This window comes from Lepisma saccharinum, chromosome 10 (genome assembly GCF_977018435.1).
Source record: "Lepisma saccharinum chromosome 10, izLepSacc3.1, whole genome shotgun sequence".
In the NCBI taxonomy this organism is placed as follows: domain Eukaryota; kingdom Metazoa; phylum Arthropoda; class Insecta; order Zygentoma; family Lepismatidae; genus Lepisma; species Lepisma saccharinum.
The window spans coordinates 88,758,162-88,783,470 of NC_139238.1; the positions used below are offsets into that span (position 1 = coordinate 88,758,162).

General features: G+C 38.5%; 1 protein-coding gene across 1 annotated transcript in view; it reads left to right on the forward strand.

Annotated features, from left to right (window-relative positions):
• RpL8 (ribosomal protein L8) overlaps positions 1-22,014 on the forward strand; it is a 34,438-nt gene extending 12,424 nt beyond the window's left edge. Inside the window, exons 3-6 of the mRNA XM_083130574.1 lie at positions 12,437-12,578; positions 15,031-15,249; positions 17,915-18,117; positions 21,888-22,014. Coding sequence (XP_082986700.1) covers positions 12,437-12,578; positions 15,031-15,249; positions 17,915-18,117; positions 21,888-21,962 — 639 coding nt within the window. The 3' untranslated portion in view covers positions 21,963-22,014. The remainder of the gene's footprint in view (positions 1-12,436; positions 12,579-15,030; positions 15,250-17,914; positions 18,118-21,887) is intronic.
• Positions 22,015-25,309: the final 3,295 nt, after the last annotated feature.

The window sequence follows — 25,309 nt, forward strand, 5'->3', positions numbered from 1 at the left end:
CCTGAGCTCTGTTTTGAAGAAACAAATATGATATGAGTTTATTCCTCAGTAAATTGAATATAGGTGGATTGGACCCAACATCTAAACAAAATTAAACCATCGTGAGGACATGCTAGAGTCCACCCCTCTTGACTACCTTTCAGCATCACCCCACTGCTACACAGATTATGTTCAGGTAACGATAGGTACAAGAATTTTCTGCCACTTTTTTCTTGTCTGTTCCTTTTTTACCCATGGTGCCAGTCTTCACATAACTTTCTGCACCGAAGTACGATTTTGTTTTCACACTGTCTTAGGACTGGTTACATGGCTGTTGACTATTATGTTTGTAGTAGTGTCACGTTTGTATTAAACACATTTTTTTTTATTAGCAGAATGTCATTTTTCCATGAAGCTTTTCTTCCTCCCCTGATCCCCATGCTATATGAAAAATCGTGACTGTCCAGCACATAGGGAGAGAAAAATTCAGGGTGCCTGAAAATCATCACGTGATGCCTGGATTTTAAAATTCGTTTTTTTTTTTTTTTTTTTTTTTTTTTTTTTTTTTTTTTTTTTTTTTTTATCTAATTGCTTACAGAAATTTCCATTACCCTTTTTCTTTCAATGGTGGGTGTGTTTTCTATATGACGTGTATCATTAAATCATCATAAACTTGCCATTATGATTTTTTCATTGTTGGCAGCCTGTTAAAATCTCCACCAATGTGGTAGAGTTGTTCATGTATTAGAATGTATTGCATAGTTATTCATGCTGTTACCAGTTCAGCCTTCTTTAGGAAGACCACTCCGATGCAAGAATTAGTTCCTTTTAATCCAGTCTTGTATTAATTAATAAATTAGGTGTTTTAAAGTCACAGTTAAAAATGTGTCCCTTAACCTTTTGACGCCCAAGCCCTTTTTCAATAGTAAGCCTCGGTTGCCCAAGCCGATTTTGAGCAAAATGCAGAGTTGCAATTAAATGAGTGTAGTTCGGAAGCTAATTGCCTTAGAGAGATGAGTGATATACCGTTGTACGTGGAATGAACCAGAGATTCAGACTATATGAAATTTTTGCAAATTCGGCGTATATGTGGCTGGCTGGCTGGCTGGCTGGCTGGCTGGCTGGCTGGCTGGCTGGCTGGCTGGCTGGCTGGCTGGCTGGCTGGCTGGCTGGCTGGCTGGCTGGCTGGCTGGCTGGCTGGCTGGCTGGCTGGCTGGCTGGCTGGCTGGCTGGCTGGCTGGCTGGCTGGCTGGCTGGCTGGCTGGCTGGCTGGCTGGCTGGCTGGCTGGCTGGCTGGCTGGCTGGCTGGCTGGCTGGCTGGCTGGCTGGCTGGCTGGCTGGCTGGCTGGCTGGCTGGCTGGCTGGCTGGCTGGCTGGCTGGCTGGCTGGCTGGCTGGCTGGCTGGCTGGCTGGCTGGCTGGCTGGCTGGCTGGCTGGCTGGCTGGCTGGCTGGCTGGCTGGCTGGCTGGCTGGCTGGCTGGCTGGCTGGCTGGCTGGCTGGCTGGCTGGCTGGCTGGCTGGCTGGCTGGCTGGCTGGCTGGCTGGCTGGCTGGCTGGCTGGCTGGCTGGCTGGCTGGCTGGCTGGCTGGCTGGCTGGCTGGCTGGCTGGCTGGCTGGCTGGCTGGCTGGCTGGCTGGCTGGCTGGCTGGCTGGCTGGCTGGCTGGCTGGCTGGCTGGCTGGCTGGCTGGCTGGCTGGCTGGCTGGCTGGCTGGCTGGCTGGCTGGCTGGCTGGCTGGCTGGCTGGCTGGCTGGCTGGCTGGCTGGCTGGCTGGCTGGCTGGCTGGCTGGCTGGCTGGCTGGCTGGCTGGCTGGCTGGCTGGCTGGCTGGCTGGCTGGCTGGCTGGCTGGCTGGCTGGCTGGCTGGCTGGCTGGCTGGCTGGCTGGCTGGCTGGCTGGCTGGCTGGCTGGCTGGCTGGCTGGCTGGCTGGCTGGCTGGCTGGCTGGCTGGCTGGCTGGCTGGCTGGCTGGCTGGCTGGCTGGCTGGCTGGCTGGCTGGCTGGCTGGCTGGCTGGCTGGCTGGCTGGCTGGCTGGCTGGCTGGCTGGCTGGCTGGCTGGCTGGCTGGCTGGCTGGCTGGCTGGCTGGCTGGCTGGCTGGCTGGCTGGCTGGCTGGCTGGCTGGCTGGCTGGCTGGCTGGCTGGCTGGCTGGCTGGCTGGCTGGCTGGCTGGCTGGCTGGCTGGCTGGCTGGCTGGCTGGCTGGCTGGCTGGCTGGCTGGCTGGCTGGCTGGCTGGCTGGCTGGCTGGCTGGCTGGCTGGCTGGCTGGCTGGCTGGCTGGCTGGCTGGCTGGCTGGCTGGCTGGCTGGCTGGCTGGCTGGCTGGCTGGCTGGCTGGCTGGCTGGCTGGCTGGCTGGCTGGCTGGCTGGCTGGCTGGCTGGCTGGCTCGCTCGCTCGCTCGCTCGCTCGCTCTCTCTCTCTCTCTCTCTCTCTCTCTCTCTCTCTCTCTCTCTCTCTCTCTCTCTCTCAAAACGACCTTGACACAGCATCTCTATCGAGATGCTTGGGCAATTGAGGGTTACTTTTGGGTATCTCGATCGAGACGCTTGGGCACCTAAAGGTTAATCTTAGTTGGATTTTTGGCTTTCTTAACTTGTATTTGAAAAATAAAATCATAAGGTTTGGCTATAAAAAAAACTGTTGGTCTCAGATGTAATGTCAGATACCCACAAGGGTGTGCAGTTTATAAGGCAGGGACGTTGCCACAGTTATAAGCAAACGTGAAGCTGGTTTACATAGTTCTAAGTAAGAAATCCAGGTTTTGAGACATGTTGCCACATATTCATATTTCCACCCAGCTATCTGCATCTGGTGCAAGGAAGGATTGTTGTGAAGAGTGCAAAACATGTATATTATCACTAGTCAATGACAATCAATTCCACTAAAAAATATATTGGTTCATTCTCATTATACCCTCCGTTAGGAGATGATGTGGTCAGCACCATGCTCTGGTTGCCTTTTATGTTGTATCTTTAGTCTGATACCAGAAATAAGAGTTTTGTATGTGGAAAAGAATTATTGTAGCCAGGAGCAGTGATGTTTTGCAGACATTTGAACAGAATGTTAGTGAAGATGTTATTGTATCTGAGCTCTTTTTAACAATTTCAATTTTAATCGATGTAATTAGAGGAAATATCGTGCAACAAATTTACAGTAACAGTGGGTCAATGATGATTGAAATTTTCTGATGTTTGCTTGAAGAATCCTATTTCAGAGGCTCTTTCTGAGTGTCCACTGTTGTTTCTAATGTATTGGCAAGGCCATCAGAGACTATTTTTCACTTGGTCATAAAATTTACCCATGAAATACCATAGGAGTTGAATTAAATCCAGGATAATTTTTACTGTGGGATCAAAACCTTCATGTTGAAATAAAAAAGGTATTGTGCTTATGACCAGAAAAATCTAAACTTGAAGATCAAATTAAAATTAAAAATCCTGTGAATTTTATCAATATTTTTCTACAAAGGTCAGTCAAAAAGTAATGCACAATCCACTGTAGCTCAGGAATAGTAAGGACTATGGAAATGAAATTTTGTAGGTAGAAGCATTGGTCCCTTACCACCTAACTGCAGTGTAGCTTACGAACAAAGAAGCTAGAGTTATGTGCAACGCACATCAAGTTGCATCACGATAACGCACTCATGACAGTTCAGAAGATTGGCCGACTGGGATGTACAGTGGTGCGCCACAACTCCCATACAGTCCTAACCTAGCACCATCGGATTTCTATCTGTTTGGACAAGTGGATGCTCATCTGCGTGGGAAACGTTTGAAGATGACAACGAGCTTATTGCGTGTGTGAAAAAGTGGTGTAAAGACCAACCTAAAGAGTTTTACCAAAGTGCATTTGTGTCATGGAAACAAAGATGGCTGCAGTGCAGTGAGGCACATGGATCATACATTGAGTGACATTTCCAGAGGACCAAAGCTTCTACCTAGAAAATTTAATTTCCATAGTCCTTACCATTCCCAAGCTACAGTGGATTGTGTGTTACTTTTTGACCGACGTCTGTGGGGCTTCTAAAGTATGAAAGTTTCTGGCTTCTCTTTTTTCTTTTTCTTTTTTATAAATAATAATAATATCAGTCGATATGTACATGTCTGATTTGGTTTCATTATCATTGAGCAACTAGAGAGTATGTTTAAGAAGTTCTAAGCACTTATTTTGAAGCACTTCCTCTTGAATGCTGTGGGCTATTGGCAGCCAAAGTGTAGAGATGACTGGATCGGAGATTACGGTGCCAGGCCATTATGTCCATCGTTGTATTTTCTGCAGGAGGTCTACGTTGATTCTCATTACACCATGCAGGAAGTAGAGCCCCATGCATTCTTCATCGCATCTATAAATGATGTGATCAGCATCATGTTCTGGTTGTCTTTTGTGTAGTGTCTTTCCTCTGATACCATTTCAGAACCAACAGTTTCGGGTATGGAAAGAATTAATGTAGCTAAGAGCAGTGATGTTTTGCAGACATTTGAACAGAATGTTAGTGAAGATGCTATTATATCTGAGCTCTTTTGACAATTTTAATTAGGATTGATCTTCGTAGAAAACATAACAAATGTACGGTAACAGTGGATCAATGATGATTGAAATTTTCTGATGTTGCTTGAAGAACCACATTTCAGAGGCTCTTACTGAGTGTCCACTGTTGTTTCTAATATATTTGCAAGTCTACCATTACTCTTGCGACTATTAGACATTTTTTTTTCACTTAGGTCATAAAATTTATCCATGGAATACCATAGGACATACAATATACATTCTTATTCAGGATAATTGTTACTATTGAACATCCATTTGTATCACAGTAAGTTGTGTCATATTACAAGCATCGAAGTGTTTTACACACACATGCAAGTTTAATCATGTTGTTGGTGAGTATTATTTGGTATTTCAGTGACAGCATTTAGACATCTCTAACTTCTAAAGTATGCAAGTTTCTGGCAGATCTGGCCAAGCTAAGAACCGGCGCAGGGACCATCCTTATGGCAGAAATCCCCTATTGCATCGTTTAACTATGAAGAAACTTGCAGTCAAACAGCCAATTAAGGCTAGGCTTACCGCTGACTCCTGTTTGAGCAACAAGCATCAACCTTGGAATCCCTCCTCTGCAAAGTAGCCACAGGAAATAAGGACTTTGTCAAAGTAACAGTTCTGCACTCTGAATGGTGGCTGGTTATGGCAATTTGCTTTTTTCAATGTAGAATTGAAGTATCTAATCGATCAATACATGTCTCACTTGCACAATTTGTCTGAATAGTTTCAGCATCTGTGAGTGACGAGAGAGTGTGTTTAAGTTGAGCCTCTTGCGACATTTGTCCTATCGGCAGAAGGGCAGCCATGAACAAGTACATTGTTCACTGAAGGTGTCATGTTGAACCAAGGATGGAGTGAGAGGTATGACTCACTTGTCTTCTTGGTCCATATCTCAAATTTCGCCACATCTTAGGTCTAATCCACAAGATAGTGAACAGCACATTTCTAAATGTCTTTGTTGATTCTCACTATAACCTGCATAGATAGGCACCATGCATTCTTCATCACATCATCTGTTGGAGAAGAATTAATGTAGATAAGAGCAGTGATGTTTTGCAGACATGAGAACCGAATGTTAGTGAATATACTATTACATCTAAGCTCTTTTCAACAATTTTAACTAGATTGATCTCATTTAGTTTGCAGTAACAGTGGATTGATGATGATTGAAGTTTTCTGAGGTTTGCTTGAAGAACTATATTTCAGAGGCTCTTACTGAGTGTCCACTGTTGTTTCTAATTGTCAAGTCCACCATTACTCTTGTGACCATCAGAGACAAATGTGTGGAATACCATTGGTCTTGAATTAAGTTCTATATACAGAGGTTCATCGGGTTATATCCAACTGATTTGTAAAGTGTACTTACCCTATGAAAAGCTGTGCCGTCACCACTGGTTGTGTTCTATGGGACTAACAGCATTGTAGACATCGCCCAACATTGCAATTTCCACTGCAACAAACTACGTTGGGAGCACATGGATAAGGATTCCATCCCATTCCTCCTCACAGCCTTTCCATAGGCCAGTGAGGGTGCGGGGGTGGCAATGTTATAGACGTTGTTTTAACAGTCCAAATCCGTAGAAATCCATTGGACTGGCATCAGGGCTTTTGACAGGAATGACATGAAAGGGAATAACACAGATTCCTGTTTCCTGCTCAATGTCCTGATAAAACCAGAGGGATGATGTGGCGGTGTGGCTGGATGCTTTGTCCATGTGGATCCACACGTGGTTCTTGTTGCCTCCGCACAAAGATGTCTATCTAGATTGGGGTGATAATGGATTCCTGGAAGTAGGTAGCGTTCATCTTTGTTTTTCTTCACCTTACGTATCTCCAACTTCCCCTCGTAACCGTATCCAGCGACAATCATGATTCCCTGCAGGAAACTTTCTCGGTACTGACAGTAAATCTCGGTATGTCCCTTGCCGGAGGTATCACGGTATGTAATTGCTCTAATGTTACCATTACACGTGAGATAAATGTAGGCCTCATCCAATGTGACAACTGTCTTCTATTTTGACCCCACCGCCAAGTATCTTTTGTACAGTTTGCGCCAGTTGGTCTTGCATTCTGCAATATGGTGCAGGAGGTGGTTGTAAACTTGACCCTCAGATATGCACTGCAGACCAAGACTGCGACGAATGATGTCGCTGACAGTGGACTGCGCTACTTTGAACCTCTGGGCAATGTCACGTTGGGGTGGTGGATTCTCCTGAACCGCAATTTGTTGAATTCCACAAAGCCCCTCAGGCGACACTTTTGCTGGCAACCTCGAATGGGCCCCTTTTGTTGGAGAATGTTTCTACATGAGCACCATTTGTGTTTGCCTGACCCTGATATCTTTAACAAAAAAGATTGAGTAGAAACGTGTTCAAAATTATGGTTCCATTGAATTTCTGTAATAAATTTTTACTTTTATAATACCTGATATTAGAAAGAATATCAAAGTAAAACTTGCAGTCCAGATATGTGATTGATAACTAAAGTACTTGACAATATGATAATAATTATCGGAAATGTTGGTAAAGATGATGTTATCTATTATTTTATAAATCGTAGTCTTGTTGGCATTTTCTATAGAATTCCTATATGCAACAAAAATTTCTCCAGATACTGTGTACTCATAAATGTAAGCAAAAATCAGCATTTTTTACGACACTATAAATCTGCCAGAAAATTAAAAATTGTGTACAGTTTATGGATGTTTTCTGTTGTTTTTATATTGTGAAGATCTTGTTTCTTAGCCTGAAGACTAGATGCACGTGATTGTGGCACCCAATACAATTTGTAATTTTGCATTTTACTCTTAGGATTTTCACGTGTTTGTGTGTGTGTGTGTGTGTGTAGAATGAAATTTGCTATAAAAAAAAGTTGTGAAAGTGAATATTCATAATATTTAATGGATTATATATATTTAATTGAAAACACAAGGTTCAAAAGCAAAAATCATGATGATAAACATGTCGGGTCATTCCATATCAATTCAACCAAAAAAAAGAAGGTTTGGGAACCCACCATCTCAGATTTTTATGAAACTTTGTACATTCAATCCTTCCATGGTAGTAAGAAACCACATAAAATTTTTCGCATATAACTCATCTGGTTTCAGAGTTATGGCCTCTCAAACTTTCAGCCAACTCTCGTTTTCCTTCATTTCCGAAGCCCTCATTGAAACCTGCAGTGCTTTACAAAAAAAATTCTATCTCGCTCACACATGATTCAATCCTTTTGAAATTTCACAACAATATTAACCAAACAATAGGCATTTCAGAAAAAATATGACAACACATGATATCAATATTTTAGTAAAACAAAAAATTAATAAAAAAATATTAGCGGGATTTTGTTGCCGAAAACATGCCTTGCTAAAATTTCAATTATCATTAAAAGGGAATGAATTAATACCAGCATAAGTATTTTTTAAATTAACCTGTATATTTATTCTAACTTACCCAGCAATAAAAGTTATGGTTATTTTATTCCTTCTATAAATATAATATACTTATGTCTGATATTTGGATGAAATGGCTTCCGGAGTATTAAAATATTTTGGTTAACTCAAAATCAATCAAATAATGTGTTATAAATTAATCAGTGAAGCAAACTCGAAATTCTACACTTTTGTTTATTCTTTGAGCATTGTTGTCTTATTATTTCCTTACTTATTTATAAAATAATTTATCCATATATAAGCAAAATATATATGGTTCAAAAAAATCTTTGTTTAATGTTGTGTTCTTTGTAAGCAGCAGTTTGATGATATGTCAACATTACCTGAAACAGAATAGCAATGAAGATGACAATAATGATAATAATAATAATTTATAGTAAATTTTTGTATATGTTGCATGCACATATATGGAAAGGTAAAAAAATATATAGGCAATATATGGAATATTCAGTAATTTTTAAACCTGTGTTTTGGTCAATCACATTTAAATATCTATATGCATAAATCAGCAAACACCAAATGTTGAAGCAGGAGGGGATACCATAATAACTGATATGGTTCAATGATGATTTCATATTAATAAAATAATATAAATTATTATCATTATTGTCATCTTCATTGCTATTCTCTCTCAGGTAATGTTGATATATCATCAAACTGCTGCTTACAAAGAACACAACATTAAACAAAGATTTTTTTGAACCATACATATTTTGCTTATATATGGATAAATTATTTTATAAATAAGTAAGGAAATAATAAGACAACAATGCTCAAAGAATAAACAAAAGTGTAGAATTTCGAGTTTGCTTCACTGATTAATTTATAACACATTATTTGATTGTTTTTGAGTTAACCAAAATATTTTAATACTCCGGAAGCCATTTCATCCAAATATCAGACATAAGTATATTATATTTATAGAAGGAATAAAATAACCATAACTTTTATTGCTGGGTAAGTTAGAATAAATATACAGGTTAATTTAAAAAATACTTATGCTGGTTTTCGGCAACAAAATCCCGCTAATATTTTTTTTATTAATTTTTTGTTTTACTAAAATATTGATATCATGTGTTGTCATATTTTTTTCTGAAATGCCTATTGTTTGGTTAATATTGTTGTGAAATTTCAAAAGGATTGAATCATGTGTGAGCGAGATAGAATATTTTTTTTGTAAAGCAGGTTTCAATGAGGGCTTCGGAAATGAAGGAAAACGAGAGTTGGCTGAAAGTTTGAGAGGCCATAACTCTGAAACCAGAAGAGTTATATGCGAAAAATTTTATGTGGTTTCTTACCACCATGGAAGGATTGAATGTACCAAGTTTCATAAAAATCTGAGATGGTGGGTTCCCTGGCCTGGTTGAACTGACGTGGAATGACCCTGTCTAGAAAAAATTAATTTTTGGACTGGAAAATCTGGAAATGTCAGGGCATTTCATAATGAAAACTCTGAAGAGGCCTAGATCGAGAATCTGTGGGGGCTCTGCCCCCACATCCCCTAAAATGTGCCTCCCTGGCACAGCGCTATATGGAAGGGGAACTTTAACCTCTTGAATCTCAACCTGTAGGTAGAGAGCAGAATCCTACGACCATACTATGCGGAGAGCATTAGGTAACACCTAGCGATAGTGCAAATCATTTATTATATTGGTTGCTAATTCCATATTTTTTGTATTTAAATGATTAATTTGTTATTGTGATTGATTTGGTGTTTTTAAGTTCTTTATGCTCAGTAAGGCTAATCGGGACTGGACCTGCAGTTTAAGGTGGGATCCAAACCACTGTGCCACCGGGGAGGCCCTAAAACTATTAGAATTAACATTATTCAGTACCCCATTAGACACATGTAAATGGGTGTAGAAAAAGAAATAAACACAAAAAAAAAATGTGAAAATCCAAACTATATTGAAAAAACGGTCAATATCGGATGATCCGATTTAGCGTACTCAAATGTCGGCTCTTGTTAGTCCATGCACACAAATATTTTACATGCAAAAAAAATGCTTCAATACATTTGTCAAGTGTTGACAGTTCATCAGATAGTGATTTTCGAACTTCTAACCCGGATTCTCACGTGCAGCACTGAAAGGATCATTCACGTATGTCCAATCTCCAATAGACTTTTGCCTCGTCTTCCACATTGGATATATCTGAATATTCAGACTTGCTACAGTCACTCTCCTCTTCTTCCAGAACATAATCCGATGTACTACTATCCTCCTCCTCCATATTATTCTGCTTTTGTTTTACAAAACAAAAACACACAGGTCTCCTCAAAAGCACGGTTACGTACTTTCAGCAACAGATGGCGTAACGAGCATGTCACATGCTCAAATGATGTCACAGCAACACGTAGACTTCAGTCCTTCCCGACCAGAGGCATTTGTACGTGTTCTTGGCCCTTACCAAACTAACTCACTCTCTAGCCTTCTTAAACTCGAAGGTTCATGGCTGCAGCAACACAGGCCTTCCATCTTTCCCTATCTTGAGCAAGATCTGTATACTCTTTTCCATCCCTACCGATTTCCCTTAGGTCCATCTCAACGTTGTCCCTCCATCTTCGTCTTGGCCTTCCTACAGGTCTCTTACCATCAGGTTTCCCAAATAGAATCCTGTAAACTCCTCTTTCCTCTCCCATTCGTGCCACATGGCCTGCCCACCTAAGTCTTCTTGATTTAATTATTCTAGTAATATCTGGACATGAATACAAATTATGTAGTTCTAAATTATGTAACCTTCTCCACTCACCTGTCTCCTCATCCCTTTTAGGTCCAAAGATTTTCCTAAGGATCTTATTTTCAAATACTCTCAATTTATGTTCCTCTTTCAATGTAAGGGACCAAGTTTCACATCCATATAATACTACAGGCAAAATTACGTTTTTGTATATTTTAACTTTTAGTTTTTTAGATATTAAACGAGAAGACAAAAGTTTATGAAGAGAGAAGTAACATGCATTTCCTGAATTAAGCCTACTTTTTATTTCCTCTTTAATATAATTTTCATTTGTTAATATTACTCCTAAGTATTTGAATTTGGAAACTGGTTCAAACGAGTTGTTATCAATAATTAGATTTTGATTATTACCTAACACTTGGTTTCAGCCTGTAAGCATATATTTAGTTTTCTCTTTGTTAACTTCCAAACCTATCTCTTTTGCAGTTTTGAAAAATATTTTAGCATTATTCTTAATTGTATTCACATCATCCCCTAATAAGTCTACATCATCTGCATATGCTAACAACTGAGTCACACCATTTAATTTTAGTCCTTCTTTAGTTTCTTTTACCTTCCTAACAGCATATTCTAAGGCAAAATTAAAGAGCAATGGAGATAATGCATCTCCTTGTTTTAACCCTTCATGAATTGTAAATTTGTCAGACATATTAATACCCACACGAATTTTACTTTCTGTTTCACTGGTGCATATTTTTATCATACTAACAAGCTTCTTACGTATTTCAAACTCGACTAATATATTATATAATTTATCTCTTTTGACCGAATCGTATGCTTTTTTGAAATCAATGAATAGCTGATGGACATTTTGATTATATTCCCACTTTTTTTCAAGTGTCTGTCTGATGTGAAAAATCTGATCTGTAGTTGATCTGTTACGTTTAAATCCACATTGATATTCACCTATGATTTCATTAGCATATGGGGTTAGTCTTGTTAAAAGAAAGTTAGACAATATTTTGTATGGCCCTTACCATGCAAGAATATTTCCTTTTGGCCAATAGTACCAACTACATACATAGTGGTAGTCAAGAGGTTAAAATTACAATCACATGGATGCATGACTTGCATTTGTCTCAATTCTCATACTTTAGTGGTTTATCAAGTTTTATTCCCGAACCACTCAATTATTTCAGAATAAAATATGTATCACCACCTATTGCAAGGATGACATATGAGAGTATTTCATCAACTAGTTTATGTTGAAAAGTATAATAGAAATATTTGTGTCACAGTATTAAATATTGCTGTTATCCTGTCATATGAAGGAGGCCTGTGCCTTGTGGAAACTTCCCCTCCCCAAAACAAGTGCCAAAGTTGAATTCGCACTTTAGGTTTCACTACTTTACCTTGCTAATGGCCATGGTGGCTCAGTCGGTAACGCATCTGACTACCATGCTAAAGGTCCCGGGTTCGATCCCCGGCCGGTTCAAATCCGGGAACTTTTCTAACGGTGGAAGCGGGCCCGGCGCCCACCCAGCGTCGAATAACATGGCTACCTGGGGGAAACCCTGGGGGGTAAAGGTGGTCAGGTGCATGATGCTGATCACATCACCCCGACCGGATCAAGAAAGTGCACCCTATACGCCTTCATGGCGTGGTGCTATGCATAGGGGAGCACTTTACCTTTTTACTTTACCTTGCTTCCTCTTTCCTCATCCTTCTTTGTAGCATATTTTCAACCCTTTACTTCCTGGGACTAAATATTTTGTTCTACAATTTTCAGGACATCGTCCATGATCCAGGTCGTGGAGCACCTTTGGCCATGGTCCATTTTAGAGATCCATACAGGTACAAGAAGAGGAAAGAACTCTTCATCGCCTCTGAGGGAATGTACACTGGACAGTTCCTGTACTGCGGTAAAAAAGGTGAGTAAAGCAGCATTTCAGATCGTGCATTGCATAGGGTTTCCCAAACGGGGCCCAACTTTAACCTTTAGCCGCAAAACCTCTCGCGTGCCGTTACTCTTGTTCACGCTGGCACATTTTCAAGCATGCGCTTTTGAAACTTGCCGCAAAGTACAAAAAAAATCATAACTTAAGAACTATTTGTCGTAGACAGATGAAATTTGTTTTGTTTTCTTTCTTATAGACAGGGCTTTTAGAGGAGGTAGACCCTTAATTTTCGGATGTTACTTAAAACGTTACATTTAGAATTTAAATTGTTCAAAAAGATGCAGTAGTTCAGCAGTTATAGTCTTTTATCTTCAATTTGTCCCATAGTAACAGGTGGCTAAAGGTTAAGAAACCCAATGGTTTTTCTAGGTTAGGGCTCAAGTTGAGATGTATTGTTCAATTTCTGAATTAAACTGTAATTTAGTTTGTTCATCTCCTTCATATACGAGTTGAACATACGCCAAACCCACTCGAAGTATCAGCTACGCAATCTGCTCAATTTGTTATTTTTCCTTAACCCTAGCTTACCTTTGCAATAGGAGAAACTTACCTTGTTGGGGGGGGGGTTGCTCACAGGCCCACACTTTTTTTAACATTTAAAAAACCATTTTGTTATTGAATCACTGCTTCCTCTGTTGATTATATATGTCCAGTTATTCATTGCTGATAATTACAAAAAAATACCATTATTAATAAGAAATAATAACCAATTATTGCACTAGTGTCACACAAATATTTTACCATTCACTAAAGCTCACAAAAACATAATAATTTTTCATTAATGCTTTTTTGTTTATGGCAGTGCAGTCGTTTATTAATTATAAAAATTACCAACCAGTTGGACACTGTCACTCGCATGAGTGTCTCGAATGACCACACATTCAAAGATGGCGCTTGATTGGCCCACCTAATGTGGTTTGACTCCTATTTGCATTACACATTGGGAACAATGTAATTTATTTTAAATTTTTATAAAAAATTTCAGTTGGAAAATCAAAAACTGTGGTATCTAATCTGTAGTGGTTGACTGTTTCTGATGCTAGACCTTGGTAGTTTCAGAAACTACAATCATCTATTTCATTTTCATGCATCACTCTGTAGGAGCCGCCATGGTATAGTTTGTAGGGTGTCTGCCACATGGAAGACCTGGGTTTGATTCCCAGTGTAGATGATCTAAGGTCAGAATTTTTTCGGCCTTGTCCTTACATAATGTGTCTCTGGGGTTCACCCAGCCTCAAATAAATGGTAAACTGGGGGAGGGGGTAAATGCATCCGGAAACGTGTGCTTAGCACCTCCAAAATGCCGATATCAAGAATGTGTGGGGACCTATCCCCACATCCCTGAAATGTACCTTCATGATGTTGGGAACTTTACCTCATATCACTTGTGTATTCCTAAGATGACTAAACTACATTTTTACATGTATATGATGACAGGTTCACCTAAGTTTTTAATTTCACTGCATCTTCCACTTCACTACCCATATTTCTTTTTAATTATTTATACACATAATGTCTAATATTTATGTAAATGGAAGATATAACTGTGTGGGTGATTTTAATGTTAATTTCAGTGGGGTGCATTGCCATGTATGAGGTTTGTCCAAAAAAGAAAGCAAACTTTTTCAAAATAAATTTATTTACCTTGTACACAGCTTAATCTGATTCATCACCTTCAAAGTAGTGTCCTTCGTTGCTAATACAGCACTCCCAGTGCTTCTCCCACTGTTGGATTGTGTTCTGGAGCGCATTTTGGGGAACAGCCTGCAGGACTTTGACCGAATTTTCCTTAATCTCCTCTATGGATTTGAAGCGGAGTCCTTTCAGGGTAGATTCTAACCTGGGAAACAAAAAGAAGTCCGCAGGTGGCAAATCACCCAATGTGATGTTTCACAGGAAACTATCGTCCTCATTTGCTCAGTTCAAAATATCTTTGCCAATGTCAACACGTGTGTTTTTATTGAAGATTAGGCACACACAGGGGATGTGAGTAAATGGTACAGTATGACAGAGACCCAGGTTCGAGTCCTGGTCAAGCCTGCATTTTTGCTGAAAATTTCTACGTATTCCTTTTTGTTCATCTGCCAGCAGCAAAACTAAACAATGTAGATTGGTGCACTCGACAGCGTGGTACTTCTGAAGGATCCCTCTATGCGGCGCTAGTAAGTTGGCCAACGTGGATTGTTTCATTTGTGGTCAAATTTGAAAGTTCGGTTACTTTTTGGACAACCCTCGTACTCTTTCCTTTTGACAATTTCTTGCAATAGATATCATATTTTATTGGTCTTTTAATTTAAATTAATAAGTTATAAGAAATTTTTTTTTTTTTATTCTGGTTACGGTGCACTTTGGTTTTGGCTGTACCATGTTTATTTTGTTAAAAGTGCCATTTATTAATGTAATCAATCTTGATTTTTTTTTTCAGCTAACTTGCAGATTGGAAACGTGTTGCCTGTTGGAGTAATGCCAGAAGGAACTATTGTGTGCAACCTAGAAGAAAAAACTGGCGACAGGGGCAAGCTGGCCAGAGCATCTGGCAACTATGCCACTGTCATTGCACACAACCACGATACAAGGAGGACCCGTGTGAAGCTTCCGTCTGGTGCTAAGAAAGTAGTTCCATCAGCAAATAGAGCTATGATTGGTGAGTAGGAATGTGTTGCAATCGGGTTTGAAAAAGCACATTGTCAGGCATTTATCTTTGCACATAGCAGTGTCAAAATAGATCGTTTTTATTTCGGTAACCGAAATACATTTGGCAAATATTCCCTAACAGCCATAAAATTCTTATCAATCCATAAGATTATATTTTATTTAAAGCGCCTCTGATGCTTCATGTTGACCAGGGCATTCGCTTGTTTATCTCAGTTGTCTCAAATGTCTTTGGTATGTAAACAATGCACAGTGTTGTGCTTTGCAAACTTCCTGATGTATTCAGGATATAGGAAGTTCCATCAGCCTATGGAGTCAGCTGTTTGCAATAGAGGTAGTAAAAATCACGATTCGGCATGGAGGGAGGTTATTTTATTCTTCGAATTTATCACCACTCTTCAGGTAGACAGGTAATTATCCTAACCCAACCATGATTCAGGTTCAAAGGTTCATAAAACCCAATGAGTGACCATTGTCTTTTCTAATTATTAAGCTGTTTAGTTTTAGTTGTGCCTTTCGCACTGCCAAGCGTTTAACTTGTCATGTTAATGACGAGTGCTCTCATCATTGAAGATGAAGAATGAATAAGTTACATCACCCATTAATTAATCGTGGGAGTGACTGGTTCTGATCCCCATTATTCTGTAGAATGATACGTGGTGGAGATGCTTGATACGAATTTATAAATTGTGATGTAAATTTGTAGATGAACTATCTTTGTATAATTAATAAACAAGAGAGGAGATTAAAGAGTTTTGGTACTGGTAAGTAGTTAGGACCGTTTTATTCCAAATATTTGTACAGTAGTAAAATATTTTTGTGTACTTGTTGCTAATACACTTTTCGAACCCTGAATTGCTTATGCAAAAGAAAGTTCTTTGTGAAAAAAAGGTGAATATAATTGAAATATGATCTTATCAAATAAAAAATGGACAAATATGCATCTATATCTATGTGGAAATGTTTTCTTGGCGTAGATTTCCATCCACGCATGTCCTCACAGAGTCATGAAAATCCTTACCTTACAACAACATGATCCGTCCCACATAAGTTGGCACACATGTTAAAAACACACAAGGGGGGGATACTACCTCGATCGAATTCAGGGTGGCTACTTGCTGGGAATTCTGCATGAATTATTACCTCTGGAAATTCTGCGGAAATTTTTCTCTGCAGAAGTGAAATAAGAGATGGGTTAAAACAAGGAGATGCATTATCTCCATTGCTCTTTAATTTTGCCTTAGAATATGCTGTAAGGAAGGTAAAAGAAACTAAAGAAGGACTAAAATTAAATGGTGTGACTCAGTTGTTAGCATATGCAGATGATGTAGACTTACTGGGGGATGATGTGAATACAATTAAGAATAATGCTAAAATATTTTTCAAAACTGCTAAAGAGATAGGTTTGGAAGTTAACAAAGAGAAAACTAAATATATGCTTACAGGCCGAAACCAAGTGTTAGGTAATAATCAAAGTCTAATTATTGATAACAACTCGTTTGAACCAGTTTCCAAATTCAAATACTTAGGAGTAATATTAACAAATGAAAATTATATTAAAGAGGAAATAAAAAGTAGGCTTAATTCAGGAAATGCATGTTACTTCTCTCTTCATAAACTTTTGTCTTCTCGTTTAATATCTAAGAAACTAAAAGTTAAAATATACAAAACAGTAATTTTGCCTGTAGTATTATATGGGTGTGAAACTTGGTCCCTTACATTGAAAGAGGAACATAAATTGAGAGTATTTGAAAATAAGATCCTTAGGAAAATCTTTGGACCTAAAAGGGATGAGGAGACAGGTGAGTGGAGAAGGTTACATAATTTAGAACTACATAATTTGTACTCATGTCCAGATATTATTAGAATAATTAAATCAAGAAGACTTAGGTGGGCAGGCCATGTGGCACGAATGGGAGAGGAAAGAGGAGTTTACAGGATTCTTGTTGGGAAACCAGATGGTAAGAGACCTGTAGGAAGGCCAAGACGAAGATGGAGGGACAACGTTGAGATGGACCTAAAGGAAATCGGTAGGGATGGAAAAGAGTATATAGAACTTGCTCAAGATAGGAACAGATGGAAGGCCTGTGTTGCTGCAGCCATGAACCTTCGGGTTTAAGAAGGCTAGAGAGTTAGTTAGTTAGTTAGTTAGAAGTGAAATAATTGCAACTTAATTAATATCCCATTGAATTTATACATATTATTATAAATCCCCTGATGCAAGTTTTGCACAGTTTAGATTGTATTTTTATCAAGGGAGCTGTGTGGAAAATAAAGCAGACTTCTCTCAATTTCTTTATTTCGTTAGTGCCCTTTGCCGAACAATCTCTGACAGAGGGAAGATTATTGCAAGATAAAGATATCTTGAAGTTGATTAGTTAGTTTGAAATTTTTATACAATTAACAAATTTTCATAAATTAGTATATCCTGTAAATTTGTAACTTGAGTATGGGAATTGGCAAATCTCTACACCTTAAATATTTAAAATACATATACAGTATACCATTTATTTGAATTAGAATTTTTGGATATGTTGGTATCACACAGACCATATATGTTGTAATATGTAAGGCTGAAAACTGGGAATTATACTAGAATTTTATCATGGTATTTTGTGAAGTAATCCTTCTCTTCAATTAATATTTCTATTTTACAGGAATCGTCGCCGGTGGTGGAAGAATAGACAAGCCTATCCTGAAGGCAGGCAGGGCTTACTTCAAATACAAGGTGAAGCGTAACTGCTGGCCAAAGGTTCGTGGTGTGGCTATGAACCCTGTAGAACATCCTCACGGAGGTGGTAATCACCAGCATATTGGAAAGGCTTCTACTGTCAAGCGTGGAACTAGTGCCGGTCGTAAGGTGAGTGCTGCTTTTTTAAAGAAGATATCAACAGTGTGTACTTTGTACATGAAAGTTGTGTTTCTTCTTAGGATCTATTGGATCCGTGGCTGATGCTAGCAGCAACATCAGGTGTCCCAAGTTTGAATCTTGGATTTTGTCCATATCTCTGCCTGTGTTTTCTTTTTTTTTTTTTTCCCCAGGAGTAGTTTTTTTTTAAAATTTCCTCTCCTTTCCAAAAACAGCTATGTATTCTTAATTGTGAAAACTTTCATCAATGTTGAATTCCTTTTAGAGCATTCACATGAATCTCAATTAATAATCACAATGTGGCTTGCTTTCACTGTTGTGTAGATATTCACAGTAATTTCTTGGTTACATAAACCTGTTAAGGTATTGTGAATATCTATACAGTAAAAGCAAACCACATGAAGATCCACGTACATGCTCTAGAAGGTATTCTAAGCAGATGTTATTTTTCACAATTGGGGCATTCCACCAAAAGTTGTTCCATTCCATGTAAATAACAAAATGAATTATTCAGAAAGTTATTAGTGTTTAATGTTTATTAACTGCATTAAGGTTTGAATGCCAACACAAATTATCATCTTTTGCCCATATGCTTCACAGACAAATAGTCAAATTTTGCTACATTTTTAAAGCATTGCACACGTGACACATTTTTGTTAATGCTTTTCATGCATTCAAGCTATATCATACTACAAAAGTATTTTTCATTTGTTAGCAGACACCACAAAGTTTCATAATTCTATGAAATCAGTTTATTATGAATATTTTAACCTTTAGCCACCCGAGCCTCTTTCACATGTAACCACGTGTCTCGAATTTCAACAAAATGCATAGTTACCTTCAAACAACTAGATCGGACGCTAATTGCCATAGACAGACAAATGATATATCAGTTTATCATATTTACTCATGTATAATGTGCACTTTTTTCCAAAATTTTTGCCCCCAAAAATTGTGTGGTGTGTATTATGCACGGAATAATTCAAGCCCCCAACATGAAACTGTACAGGGTCATTCCATGATTTTGGGACACTTGCATTGATTTTTCATGCTTACGGAACCCTATCATGTTATATATCGTTGTAAAGCTTGAATCCTGCAGTTTCTGAATATGGAAACGGTATTCCATACAAGATAACGACACTAATGTGAAATCCGGTTGAAATAAGTTCATCCAAAAATTATGAAACGTTCTGATTTTTATGGTACTTTGGATGAAAGAAAACGTAAGGAAAAAATAATAAAAATTAACATGTATTACTGGCCAAATAATATGACACGCATGGAGTGTGTAAATTCCTTAATGGAAGAAATCTTGTGCTGCTAACTGCTATTTGGAAAGTCCTGAATGGGCCTCGTATAAATCTTACATTAGTCACGGAAAGAAAAAGTATATATTTTAGGGATGGGACCAATTAATCGGTACTCTATCGGTATCGGCCGATATAGGCATATCGGTTTATCGGTAAAATTACCGATTATTTTACCAATCCAATATATCGATAAATATCTGATAGTTTAGTGCAAAATTCTGCCATTCTGTTGTAATTTATATGGATAATCTCCATGCCCTACTTTTTAAAAAAGTAAATGTCTAAATATGCAATTTCTCTTGCACTGTAGTCACTTTGAAACACACATTTTTTAAGGAGGTCAATGAACCTTTCAGGTTTTTCCAGGACCATTTCTAATTTTATATTGGATCGGTAGAATATCAGTATCGGTAAATTTTATATCGGTACTTTATTGGTATCGGCCAAAATTTCATATCGTTCCATCCCTAATATATTTTGAAAAAGAAGGAATGAGCAATTGAATTGGTATGACGTCATTCACTCTTGATCAGCATAGCAGCACATTTACAACCTACAACTAAGAAACCCATTTCTTGAAACTGGATTGTACTGCGAATTATATATGAGATATAATTTTTTGTCACTTTTACCCATCCAAAACCAGAGTGCACATTATACACACGCGTAAATACGGTACTTAGGAATGAATCTTCCCCTTTCTTTCATCTACAGCACCTTTCTAATTTTAGACAATGCAGGTCACATTGCAGCAACTTGAAAAACATGTGCTTGGCAACAAAGACCTGTTTTCGTCTTGCTTTCGAAGTTTTCTTTGTAATATCGCAGTTTTCCTCAAACCCCCCACCCATTGTGGCGACACGGGGAAAATTCCTTGTGATCTTGGGTACCGAGAAGCAAACTTTTCACCCGTCTAGTTTTCAGTGGTGGAAGAAAAGAATTGCTAACAAATCTGGCCTTTGTGGGAATTAGTTTTCTTTGTGAGGAAGCCGCACAAAAAAAGCCTCCATTTTCCTGCCTTTTTTTTTTGTTCAACACTAAGACGTACAAGAGTCATAATTGTTTATTATGTGTGTTAACAATAACGTAAAAGAATAAAAGAAGAAAATCTCAAATCCAGCCAAAAATATCGACATTATAATGTATGTCTAGAACCTTACATTTTGTGTATGAATGTCACACACAACGCTGGAATGTCCCAGTTTGAAATATCATAACAGTTTTACGAAATGAGAGTAAATTCGAAAATGGCTAAAGTTCCAATCTAGCCTTAAAGATGACATAGCCCTACATTAATTCACTAAAGAAAATAGCAGGTGTCTAATTCATGTTCTGTATATGAAAATGGTGACACCATGATGACTGAAGCTTTCTGACATTGGAATGAAGAATTATATTTCAGAGGCTCTTACTGAGTGTGTACTGTTTTCAAAAATTACTAGTGTATGACATGAATGTTTAGCTTTATAGTCCAGTCATTAAAATAAATTATCAAACGTAAAGCTTGAGTAGGTTTGGTAGGAAAGAAAAATATATTAGGGTAAAGATACACAGTGAAACTACAATTATACCTCCTGGATATTTTTTTTTCCTTCAGTATAATTTTCCCATCCCTTGAAAAACACACAATTGAGGTTACACCATTAGGTTTTTTCACCGAATTCAAAACTAACTTCCTTCTATGTGAATAATTTTTATCGTACACAACAGATTGACCCTTTGAAGAGAGGGTTCTCATGAGATGTGTCAAATATGCAAAAGTTAGTAGTTTAAGGATAGTTTTTTGCACTAATGCTTTTTACCTTTACTTGTCATTGTTAAAATTACTTTGAAGCTATACCATGCCAATTGACCTGTACTTTAACCTGGGTGTCTGGCAGCATAGTTTCCAACTGAACTATAGAATCATTTGATTGTCTGGCATTGATCCTGCAATGTCTGTTCCCCTGTGAAATACTGATGGCACACACAGTGCCTAAACAGCCTACCAGAAATTACATGAATATTCCTCGTATAATATTCTATCTGCCATACATGAACCTTCATAAAGAAAAGAAACACTGATGTAAACCAATTTCCAGTCTGGAAATGTCTGTGAAATTTACTCTTTTTCTGTAGTGCAATAAAAGTAGTGTTTTGAACCAATAAAATAGGACAATTATTAAAGGTCCAGCAGTTTTAAATAAATTCAATTCTGGACCAGGAGAGAAAATCAGCAAGCGTAAATGGGTTCTAGACCATAAAGAACCTTTTTATCTGTAAAGTATTTCAGTTTGGTCCAGGAACAATGTAAGTTACCTGGAGTAAGATGTTACTAAATTTTACTGTAATTTTGTATTATTTGCATGATATTTGTTGTAAATTTTTAGAGAAAATAATTCTTTGTTGATCAGTAGTCAATAAATTTCCATTATTACATAGAAACTTACACATTTTCTTCTTTTGCAGGTTGGTCTTATTGCTGCCAGAAGAACTGGTAGGATACGTGGTGGAAAGAGTGATCACAAGAGGGGAACTGATTAAACATTAAACTGTATGTGAAACTGTTAATAAAAGATGGCAAAATCCACTGGAATTCTTGTATTTTGTGTTGCGTTATTATCTTGAAAGAATTTGTTGAATTTATACTGAGGTCCTTTTCAGATTGCTTCAGAACAGAATTCACTTTTAAGTGACAGAAGATGTGATACTTCATCTTCCTCTTGTTCTTCATATTAGTCAAACTTCGAAGAAAAAAAACAAAAAAAAACTGTCACACAGACCCCAGGATGAATTGTCGGGCAACTCTACTCCATGGTGCAACAGTTTTTTGAGGACAGGTGTGCCAAGTAGATTTTCATTGATGGGGTTATCACAGAGCCCTGCTGCGACTGATACCTGGCTTTCTTCATAGGAGGCTGGTACTGTTTTTTCCAGTAGCTTCCATCGGGAATCAAACATACGACTCTCTGCACTATACACCCAAGGTGGAACAATAACCATTCAACAAACCATGTTTGGCACAAGCTGTTATTATTCCCATGCTCAACGAATGTTGACCTTTCTAACAGAAATCATGTGATGTCGAGGTCTAAAGTGCATAGGGTCAAAGAACAAACTGACATTTTGTCTTCCAAATGTGGGGAGTTTCCATGTCAAAAAGCAGTGTTGCCACATGCCTGAATTTTGCTCAGTCGTAAATGACACCTTCTGCTGTCAACATGCACCTTCCACTCTCAGTTCTGAGAGTGAATCAGAAACCCTATGCAATCTGTTTCGAAAACTTTTGTTGTCATGTATGTTCACAATGCAGTATACCACAAGAATTTCCCCTTGCCATGGCAACTGGACCAAGCCGATTGATTCAAGGGTTCATTTGACTCTTCCTGCCTTTCGACGGAAATGACAAAAATAGAATTCCAATATAAGATGTAAGCGAGTTACTAAAGTTATATCTGCGAAACTTACTTGTAAATGTTCTATTAATTTCTGTGACCTCTGCCACAATCCACTTGGGAACTCGATGCTTTACTGTTGGGTTGACTTCCGGTTCCTGTTGTTTCCTCACTTACCGCTAGGGGCGCTGATGTAGCCATTTCATCTGCTGCGTTTGATGGGTTTGAGTTGTAATAGCGGGAGCCAAACATGATGTGAAATAGAATTTCAAGTTTGATCTTTTGGTGATCAGACTTTACTGTCTACCTCCTCTGTGAGGGAAGCCAGACTGGATTAGCTCATGAGAATGTACTTACACATCCTAGCCACTACAATGATAATTGTGCAAAATTAATGTCTTGAATAACATGTGAGGAATAAACTAGGGAGTGACAACACTACATGCATAAGCACTGCTTCTCTGCTTTCCACTCTTATTTGGTTTAGATCAGGGGACGTCACTGGCCAGTCTATGCACCAGGTATTGTCTGTTTTACAGGGTCTCGATAACAAGGTCCACTTATTGAGGACATGCAATTTGTCCATAAACAGGAAAGCAGTATCCCTAAAGAGACAAACATATTGTTAAATTATCGCATCCCAGTATATCTGGCAAGTGACAGAACTTTTAGCAAAGACATGGAAAGTTGTTGAGAGCCCAGCATGACACAAGTACCTCCAAAATAATCATGTTCAATGTTCTCCTGGATACATCAACTTCCATGTATCTGCCATATTTACAGACATCGTGAGTCACTGTGCAATGAGAACCTCTACTCCCAAGAACAAGACACACCACCATATCTTAACACCAAGTCAGAATCAAAGATGACAGCTGGTTGTCTTTTATTATTTTTTTTTTGCTATTTGTGACAATAACGTTCGCCCACATGCTGTTTTATACCAACTTTCACTTTTGTTTCTAACCTGGCCACTCTGCAAAGCAGCCATTGGCATTTCTGGGCTGTAAAGACTGCATTGAAATTCTATGTATGGCCATGTTACTGTTTTTCAACCTGGAAATCTTTGACGAAACATCTATAATCCAAGTTCGTTACTTCTCTGTCTCCAAGAGTTGACATCTTTTTCACTTTAAAATTATTGCCTCAGCATGCGCAAAGAAACGGATGTTGATTGGCAACTTGAGCTGGAGTGTCAAAAGCACCACAAACTTCCATTTTGTAAAATGTCTAGAGCTAATCTCTATAACATTGCTGCATATTTTAGTATCACAGACTTGAAAACTAACCATATATGTACACATGAAAAAGTCTAATCCACTATTTTCATTATTTTACTTTGCTTTTTTACCGCATAGATTATTTCCAACAATGATGAATGGTAAAAATTGTAGTATACACAATGATGCATCAACAGAGCCTTTATTTTATCTTTTTTTTAGGAATTAAACATGGCTTTTTATGCACTATACGTAGGTGCTTCCTTTTAGTCTACTTTTATTTTTTCAAACAATCACCATTTCTTCAGGTCATCATTTATCCTTGTTCTTGCAATTAACCCAAGAGAGAGAAAAGTTATGACATCTAACCACCAAATTAGAAAATGCCATCTTGAACTAGCAGGAGCCAGTAGGAGAATTGCTTCCACCAAGAGAAAATGCCTGGTAAGTAATTTGCTTCTCTATTTCTTGGTTACATTATGTAACTATTATTCACTATGTGACTTAAGAGTAATTATATTTGTATGTTTATTCAACTTACTCACCTAAGAAGAAGCTGCTGCATTTGATGCTGGAAATGAAAAACCAGAGGAAGTCAAAACAACATGCAGAGTTTTGAAACGTAACATTCCTAGAGCATGTAGGCCATTGTAAAATTTTTACTATTTTTTTATTTTATTTTACGTGCCTCATTTCCTTCATTAACCCTTTGTGGGTCACATGAGAAAAATTATGTTTGTTGCTCAGGGTGCCAGAGACTGGCTTCTTAAAATATGTTCAATTAACCCTCCAGTACTCGTGCGGGTGACCATTGTCACCCAGCCCATTTGTTTTTGTTACCGCCAAGCAGTGTGGTGGAGGCGAGTGGTAGGGACTTCAGTACCTTCCGCCTACATTTCCAGCTACCTGACTAGTGTGCGTTTGTATTTTGTAGTGAGGAGTGGCCCATCTTATTGCGCTTGAGTCAGTTGGGTGACACTTGTCCCCCGCATGATTAACGATGTCATGAATGTACCTAAGCGTCCACGACTCTGCAATAACTCTCTTGTTTTGGACAGATTGCTTGGTGAGAGTTCCGAGGACGATGTTGTGGACGATAATAGTGACGATGGTGGAGATTACCATTTAGATGTCCAGGACGATGTCTTTGACACCGAAGAAGCAGATGAGCCACAAAAGGACCAAGTGAAAAATGCCGAAAATGACCTGCTGCCAAATGTGGAAGAGGAATTCAGTGATAAAGAGGACATCCCATTTGCAAATTTATAAATGGTAA